The sequence below is a fragment of the Cebidichthys violaceus genome, unplaced genomic scaffold (genome assembly GCF_023349555.1).
Source record: "Cebidichthys violaceus isolate CVI_PGR_0920_01 unplaced genomic scaffold, fCebVio1.0.p SCAF_23, whole genome shotgun sequence".
NCBI lineage: Eukaryota > Metazoa > Chordata > Actinopteri > Perciformes > Stichaeidae > Cebidichthys > Cebidichthys violaceus.
In genome coordinates this window covers 6,969,618-6,978,202 of record NW_027176406.1, presented here as the reverse complement: position 1 = coordinate 6,978,202, position 8,585 = coordinate 6,969,618, and the positions used below count along the sequence as shown (strand labels likewise).

Sequence of the window (8,585 nt, the reverse complement as noted above, 5' to 3'; positions counted from 1 at the left end):
AACAATCAAAACAATATCTTTCTCTTTTTGTAATAGTCAACAGTTGCATATACTGTATGAGTTATAGTGTCGCTGCCTCACACCGATGTCCCTCTTGTGAATGGTTATTGTCAAAACAGGCCAGTTGAGGTAGTCTGCATTCTGAATATGATTAAAACGATAAATTACTGTCAAACAAAATCCTCCTCATACAGTCAGTTCTCATTGTGTAATTCTACTGTAAACTACTTTACACACACACACAACAAAGACAACCTTAAGATGTGGGTTTAGCTTCTAATAACCTGCTCAACATGTTTGCAGACAACCTCAGTGCCAGCACACAATAATACACTTTGAATAGTCAATATGATGATAGTGGTTCAGTCGGTATCTGGTGTTTTTGTCCTTTTTCTGAAACACATGAACAGACGTTTGAACATCCCCACATGATCGTTGTGTGTGAGATATAATGGTGATACAGTGTAAATACAGCTTTCCCTCTGATGAGTAACAGCGGTCACAATCAGAAGTTCAGCAACAACAGCAGTAATCAGTACATCTCTGTTAAATGGCGGCCAGGTGTGCAGCAAAGGCAGTGTGTTGGCTTTGTGAGATGAGATGCTTAAATTAAAGTTACAATATGTGACACAACATAATCTACTAGTTTAAAAATGATTGTTTCAATTCAACTTTTGTGATCTTTGAAAAAGGAAAACTACAAAAACAACTTTTCCATCAGGTGCAAAGTACTGTTTCAGTTTCAAACTTTTTCTTTAGATGGATGTGCAGAGAAGATTCACAGCTAGTTTATGAAAAAGAAAAGTTACCAACAACCTTTCATTTTGACCAGTCTCTTTGGAGGTTGTTGTGAATAATACAAATAAATAATAATACAAATATGTATATACTGTATATATACACTCAGGATAGTAAAATGAACAAAGAATGACAACAGATGAGCCTTTCACTGCACAGATACGTTGTTGGCTGTATTCCATTATCAACCGACTGAAAAACATCAAAAAGAAAAGGATTGACGCATTAGTTTACCCTTAAATGTCATTTTAATGTTGTTCTCAAAACAGTAGCATCAGTGTCCATGTCAGGTGTCTACATTCAACACACACATTTAAACTTCTTCCACTTGTAGTCAAGTAATCATAAAGCTCCTCTTTGATCTTAACGTTTCCGAAGGCTACAGTCATTGTTTTCACAGAGTTTCTACTCTTCCTCTGCAAAGCAAAACTTCCTGTATTGTAATGTCAAGATCGTCTTTAAAAAGTTCCCTGAAAGTAGGTCACTCACACCACAGACTAGATGCAACCTCAGCGGTTTAGGTTAAAACATGAAACCAGGCCCAGGAGTAATGACTGTACTCAATTGAACATTTTTAGCCTTTATTAATTTTTTTGCCTTCATTTTCACTTAATTGTAGTAAAAATAGAGTTACCTCGAGTTGCATTTTTTAGGTAATAACGTAGGCACAAGGTTGAAGAAGAATGTGGGGGATGAAAAAGAAGATCGATTTTATTTCTTTTTTGTCCATCGTGAGTCCAACGATGTCACACGAGTGCAACGCTGAATTGGATCTTCTTTTCTAAAGACAGGTTGCTAGAAACAAGTGAAGTCACTTCATTCCCTCGGTACATTTTGTACCTGTTAAGTTTAACTCAGTGAAAGAAAAACCACTGAACAGATTTGGGAACATTTGTTTAGCTGACTGTAGCACTCTAAGTGTCTTACAGTGGGGAACATGATTTTCAGCAGCTCCTGAGACGCTCAGGAACTAAAGACTACAGACAGTAAATTCACTTTCACAGTGCCAAAAGCACAAAGCAGTAATTTTTGTGATTTGTAAAACACTCGGCACCAGAAAGCAGCTCAACAGAAAGTGTGTGCACATTTTTATCTTTGATGAAACCTTGTAATAATGATAACCTGATATACGTTTGTTTATTTGACATTCATTTGGTTGCCAGCAGAGTTCACCCTCTGTGAAAATGTGCACGTATAGTTTTCAGACACATTCTTTTGTGTTGAATCAGACATAAAGAAAACAATAAAATTGCGCACACACCCAGCCAACAGAATAATTGCAACAGTAAGGACACCTTTACAGACTCCGCTAACACAACAGAGTGTGAGAGAGTAGACTGACTTCATTTTATATGTTCCAAAAGCCAATTTATTGATATTCTGCTCCGTTCATTTGAACCTTCACGGAGACGTCTACTATGCATACAACTTCAAATGAGATGCTGTTGAACTCTGTTTTGTTTGGTAACTCTTTATGGTATCTTTTCTTTTGAATTACTAGTGTTAACGGTAAGATGTTACGTGTTGTTTTTGATTTCACATTTGCTTGTTGTTTGGATTATAATATTTATTTTTACTGCAATGCACGTGCAATACATCTTACAGATTTGTAAAATGTAAGGACATCAGTACCCTTAAAACCCGTATTCCTGCAAAGCGCCATGTGTTCTTGGGGCGGCTCAATGTACGAACGGTTCAACAGTTGGTTTCTGAAAAAGAGAAAAAAAATGTTTGCACTTCAGATGTTTTATGCAAATAATCATTCCTTAAATATGTAAGTATGGTCCTGGGTTTTACCTGCAAACTGATGTAAATCACCTCCTCATAATCATCAGTATGGGAGTCCATCTGCTGCTCCCTGCAAGTGATACAGTCAATCAGCACATGTGCCTCCAATACAATCAATGTGAAAATAATAAAAATAAAGTGTGAAGTCATATCTCACATGTTTGACTTTGTTTTATTATTGAAGTATACAGTTGTATAGACGACTTCTGCTGTTCCTCCCTCACACTGATTTCCCTCTTGTGATTGGTTATTGTCACATGCGAGCCAGTTGACATAGTCTGTATCCTGCATCATAAAGAAATAACACAATATGAATTAGTGTAGCACAATGTCCTCCTCTTGCATCAAATCCTGACTTGATCTTTTTAGTATGAGCTTCGGTTTCACCCTCACAACAAACACAACGCCTGTGTTTTCTGATCTGTCATTTAGCAGAGATTTAGGATGTGGGTTTGACTTGCCTTTCACATGCTAAAGTTGCAGACAACCTCTGTGCAATTGAGGGCTTTAATTATGATATAGACTGGAGAGTACTGTCTCAAATGTATGCCATGAAAAGGTCACCTGTACGTCCTCCTCGCTGTCCGTCTTCGGTGTCCACATCCTTTTTTTGTGGAGTATGAAACACATATACAGAATCATGACACTGCTGTAAGACATAATCACAGTATACATCAGCAGACCCCTGAGTAAATGATAAAACATGACAAGGATCTTATTTGCGGTCATACTTTCTGACACATTAGGCCATGTTTTATAAAAGATTTGCTAACAAAACTTAAGTTCATCTGAGGGCAATGGATAAAACTCCTTATTTACTTCATATAGCATGAATGTCTGTATTTTCACATGTTTGTACATCTGTATTTCAATCCGATGACATTCAATTCATGCTTGTTCCGAGCTGAGAGTGACACCAAAGAACGCTTAGGCGATTCGGAAGTGTTACTAGGTCCGACTCAGTAGGACTTCTGTTTCTTTTACATAAAGAAAGGGTGTGTATTTAGACATGAGACGACATTTTGATTGGCCGTCAGATAAACATAGCAGTGGGTAATATTGAAACTACTTTTTACTCCATTACATTTATTTGACAGCTTTACCTAATCACTTTGCACACGAAAGGCTCTGCACTTCCACACAGGTGTTTTCAGTTACCCTGGCTCTTGGATGTCTAGTCAGGTGTTTTAGGAGGAGCAATGCTGGGTTTTTAGCAGATGTCATTAGAATGATAACAGGGTGAGTTGCCCCTTCAACCAAGTACAGTACAAATCAACAAGAGGCTGAGGGAGCCGCCTCTCATGCACAGCACTAAGTAGGCAACATAAGGGAAGACACCTTTGGGTGGACGGCAGTACAGCGGTGCTTTACATACTGTACAAATTAACGTTTATAAATATGATGCATTATTATTGATTGAACCACCAAACAGTGTAAGTAATTAGTTATTGTCCCATCTCGACCAACTACAACATTTAAAAGTTGTTTATACTTAAATCTATCTGAAGTTTAACTCAATAACATATAATAATACCCTGACAGGGTCCATTGTGCATACTTTTTAGATTACATTCAATATCATGCACAATATTACTTCTATTTTAATTTACTTATTTCCCTAAATGTATCTTAATCTCATTGTTATTCTATTGTTGCACTTGTGTTGTTATTACTTCTTTCTTAATTTTTAGTCTTGATTTTATTCTTCTGTTATTTACTTCTGTTGTATTGGTGTTAGTATTCCTACAGTATTTATTACTCCATTGTTTATATATGTTTATATTTTTAGTCTACTGTTTTCTTATCTTTGATTGTAAATTTGTATCAATCTCTGGCAGAAGAATTTCCTTCAGGATTAATAAAAGTATATCTTTTACTTTTACTTGACCTTTACTTGTGTAAAGTATTTAGTATTACTACTTTTACTTGAGTAAAGAATCTTAATGCTTGTTATGCCACAGGAGGGGTGCACACATGAAAGGGGCTATAAATACAGCTTACCTTGTGAGGGCGATGACGATGATCACTATCAGAAGCACAGCAACAGTAGCAATGATTAGCACATCTCTGGTAAATGTTGCCCAAAGGTCTGTGAAACAAAGGCAGAGTGTTAGAGCTGTTATAATGCCTTCTTTTTTTAATCAGTCTCAAAGCATGACAGAGTTATTAACAAAAGGTATCAATTCAATTCTGTATGAGGTCCTGTTTTATAAATCTTTGTTTATAAGAGGTCCACCTCTCTTTGGTCTTATTCACCTCAAACATTAAGTAACATCACTAACATACTCTACATTTCTTTGTATGATAATGACTTTCTGACAAACAGAAGAAATACATATCGGTTGATGCATATCCTATACGACACATGGCTGATTTTTCAAATTGTATCACTATTTTTCAGGACACAACTAATATCAACGACATTATCCTACTTACGTTTAATCTGTATCGCCACCACAGAGGAGTTTTGGCTTCCATGTTTATTGGTGGCACTGCATAAATACTGACCACCATCAGCAGGGAGGAACTCAGTACGGTGTCCAACATCCATAATATCATCATCATCGTCATCATAGATTTTAAACCAAGTATAATTCTCCACTGGAGGGTTTGCATGGCTGCTGCAGATCAGGGTGATGTTGCTCCCGACGTCTACCTCCATCGATGGTCTGACAGACACTGATGTGTTCTTGGGGGCATCTGAAAGAAAACGTGTTTATGATCAGAGAAATCTTAGAATAGATACTGTTTCCATTTAATTCTCACTCTGTAAAGTGTTGATCTTATGTCCAATACTCACATTCAACATCAATATGTATGACTCCTGAAGTTGTTCCTGTGTGTGTTTTCAGAGAGCAAGCGTAGTTTCCAGAGTTTGTGGAGGACATGTTGCTTAAATAAAGTACAGGTCCTTCCTTTATGAGCTCTCCGTTCTTAAACCAGATGAAAGCAGATGAAAGGTTATCGTGGTCACAGACGTTTATGCAGGTCAGATTCATAGAGTCGCCTTCCTTCGTCGTTCTGTTTCCATCGGGCTGTGTCACGGAAATGTTCAAATCTAGAAGTGCAAAGTACTGATTCAGTTTCAAACTTTACCGATTGAAGTGCAGAGAAGATCCACAGCTAGTTTATGGAAAAGAAAACTTACCAACAACCTTTAATGTTGAGCCGCCTTTACCAGTCCATTTGCCGTCTTTGAAGTTAGTTATAAATCTGAAGGTATATTTTCCTGCATCATGATGCTCCACTTTGTGTATTTTTAAAGAACAGTTGTGGTTTTCATCACCAATATACTGGAATCGTGTGGTGACTTTTGATAAGTTGCTGTCATAAATGTAACGACCCTTGAAATGATGAGACTTTACACGACCCCACATGAATTTCTTTACACTGTGGTTGTCAGGATAGTAAAAAGAACAAGGAATGACAACATACGAGCCATTCACTGCACAGACATGTTGCTGGTGATATTCCAATCTCCATGTATTGCAGAGGACACCTGAAAGAGATGGATCTATTCATATCCTGTGAGGTTTTAATCGTTTAAATAAAACATTAAATGAGATGTAAATGTTTTACTTACCAGCCAGAAAGAGTGGCATCAGTGTCCATGTCAAGTTTCTATTTTCAATGCGCATGCTTCCAGTTACAAAACAAGTCAAATGGTTATGATCAATTCTAAAATGTTTGCAATAGGCTCTGCAGCTATTATTGATGGTCTTCTACTCAAAATATGCAGTGAATGAATTATATTTTCTTCACCTGCCTCTAAATCTGTTCTGTAAACACAGCTTCCTGTAACGGAAAAATAAGGTCTTGGTCGCCCTAACAAAGTTCTCAGCTTGTGAAATCAGGTCACATGCACAGTCTCAGTGCACGCTTCAGCTTTTTCTGGTTATCCAGCCCCCGAATGAAGGAAACATACTGTATGTTGTGTGCCTATGCCCGGTTTTATGTTGCTTTGTTGTGGTCAAAGTAGTCATAACACAGTAGTCACTCTGAAACAATGCACTTACCTTGTTACTGTGAATACGTGTTTTTTGTATGGTTTCTTTTTCTTTTTTTCTGCAACATTAACATGATATTCGTTTTTTTCTGTCTGAGTCACAATAGTCTGTACACATTTTGGAAGTAGCTACTTTAACAGGACTTATGTAACGGCAACAATATTTATTCTGTAGCTACCTAAGTGAATCTTAAAAATGTCTCAGGAGGGTTTTTTTTATACCATTACCTGCCTTCATTTCAGGACAACAGTAAGACTGATCAGACCTAGAGAAATACAATTGTATGACAGAGTGATGCCTGTAAGGTCAACATTATCTGAAATATTATCTATGAGCAGCCCCCCCCCCCCCCCCCAAAAAAAAATAAAATAAAAAATAAAGCTCACCAGGAGGAGTCTGAGGTATGTGTGAATCGCCCCCCTCAGGGCCAGTTTTATGTTGACGAAAACGCGAGGATGATCGCGGGGGTCCCTATAAAGACTGAAGCAGAGAGCGGAGGAAACGAGGACCAGTCAGTTGGAGGTGCGCAGGACCAAGCCTCAGTGCTCGACGTGGAGATGCCCGCTAAATTCGTGTTCCCCATCGTGATCGTCTACTTGCTGGCGGTTTGCAGTCCAACGGAGGCATGGTACAAGCAGATGGCCGGTCCAAGCTACTACTCCGTGGGCAGGGCGTCCGGCTTGCTGTCCGGCATCCGGAGGTCACCGTACGGCAGGAGAGCCGAGCCGGACCCGTCAGACAGCGACGAGTTGGCGACCGACAGCGCGTTTCCTGAATTCAATGCGCAAAATTTCATCTTGAAGACAATGGTGATCGACTTTATAAACATAGTATGGGTTGGGTGGGATCGCCATTACGCATGGCGACTAGCTCGCGCAAGAGCGCAGAAGTGAGGTACAAATTTAAAATCTCGTTCATCCTGAACAACTAATTTAGACTAAACTATTATTGTACTCAAGAGTCTATATTTAAGAACCACACTTTTTTCATCACTATACAAGTTGTTTTTAAACCAGAGATCCTATTCAGATCATTTACTATACATTAATTTAACTACAAGAAAAAGTGTTATCAAAGTAAAAGCAGTAAAAATGCTCATTATGCATAACTAATACATAAGTGAAGCATTATATAGCTGGTAGAGGTCAAGCTAATTTGATATGCTTTCTATACTCGGCAGTCTGTAATAATGCATCCCGTTGAACATGACTTCATATTTTGTAAATGTAAAATCTTAATCTTTAAAGTTACTAGTAAATACAACGGTCACAAATGTAATATAGTACAAAGTGCAGTACTTCCCCACTGAATGGAGTGGAATAGAGTAGCTTAAAATGTAAACGCATGAAGTAAATGTAGTTGTCTTGGATTTAAAAAACTATTGATTGTAAACTCGTTTGAGTAATTCGCTGGAAGACTTGTTGGGACATCAAACATGTCAGATTCAAGTGTACAGAATTTAAAGGTTACATGTTTCTAATGTAACGGCATCACTTCTTTTTTTCTCTCCAAACAGCCCGTTTGCATCAGAGACATTTCACCAAACCTGCAGAGCTGTGAACTCTTCCAGGAAATCAAGGGTGCATTCAAGTGCAAAGCGGACGTCTTCCTCACTCTGGACTCGGCAGACTGTGCAGGAGACTGAGCAGTGAAGCAGACAGCTACGCTGGATGAAGAAACCTTCATCTTGAAGGAGTGACATTTAAAAAAAACCTGTACATGTCTCCAAGTTTAACACTAATGCTGTATTAGATGGAAGATATGATGCTTTTCATTTACCATTTCACCCGTTTATTGATAAACCCGTTTTAAACTTTACACTGTAAAAGTAATGTATTAATGTAAATATTTGATCTGAGTTTTCATTAATAAATGAATCATAACGCAACCCCTTGTTGAAATTACTGAACGCAAACCATATTACAGGGAAATCATTTTTCTTGTCATTTACCTGTATGAACTAAATCACTGCAGTTTTGCCAACATAAATAT

At 37.9% G+C, this 8,585-nt stretch overlaps 2 protein-coding genes across 5 annotated transcripts; one reads left to right on the top strand and one right to left on the bottom strand.

The window, feature by feature from the left end:
• Positions 1 to 1,039: 1,039 nt before the first annotated feature.
• Positions 1,040 to 6,709, bottom strand: LOC137878147 (B-cell receptor CD22-like). Of its 4 annotated transcripts, none has more exons than XM_068718292.1 (9): positions 6,170 to 6,709; positions 5,735 to 6,085; positions 5,387 to 5,644; positions 5,023 to 5,286; positions 4,588 to 4,675; positions 3,151 to 3,235; positions 2,744 to 2,871; positions 2,596 to 2,656; positions 1,040 to 2,507 (listed from the first exon to the last, which is right to left on the bottom strand). In XM_068718292.1, exons 1-9 carry the CDS (start codon positions 6,222 to 6,224, stop codon positions 2,478 to 2,480), a joined length of 1,320 nt encoding a protein of 439 aa, XP_068574393.1. In that variant the 5' UTR covers positions 6,225 to 6,709; the 3' UTR covers positions 1,040 to 2,477. The 4 variants fall into 4 exon arrangements, with proteins under 4 accessions (XP_068574393.1, XP_068574394.1, XP_068574395.1 ...); XM_068718293.1 differs by having other exon boundaries at positions 3,151 to 3,190; XM_068718294.1 differs by having other exon boundaries at positions 4,588 to 4,612; positions 5,095 to 5,286.
• A 287-nt stretch (positions 6,710 to 6,996) lies between these two features.
• Positions 6,997 to 8,473, top strand: LOC137878150 (neuropeptide B-like). The gene is made up of 2 exons (XM_068718300.1): positions 6,997 to 7,402; positions 8,110 to 8,473. Exons 1-2 carry the CDS (start codon positions 7,049 to 7,051, stop codon positions 8,236 to 8,238), a joined length of 483 nt encoding a protein of 160 aa, XP_068574401.1. The 5' UTR covers positions 6,997 to 7,048; the 3' UTR covers positions 8,239 to 8,473.
• Positions 8,474 to 8,585: the final 112 nt, after the last annotated feature.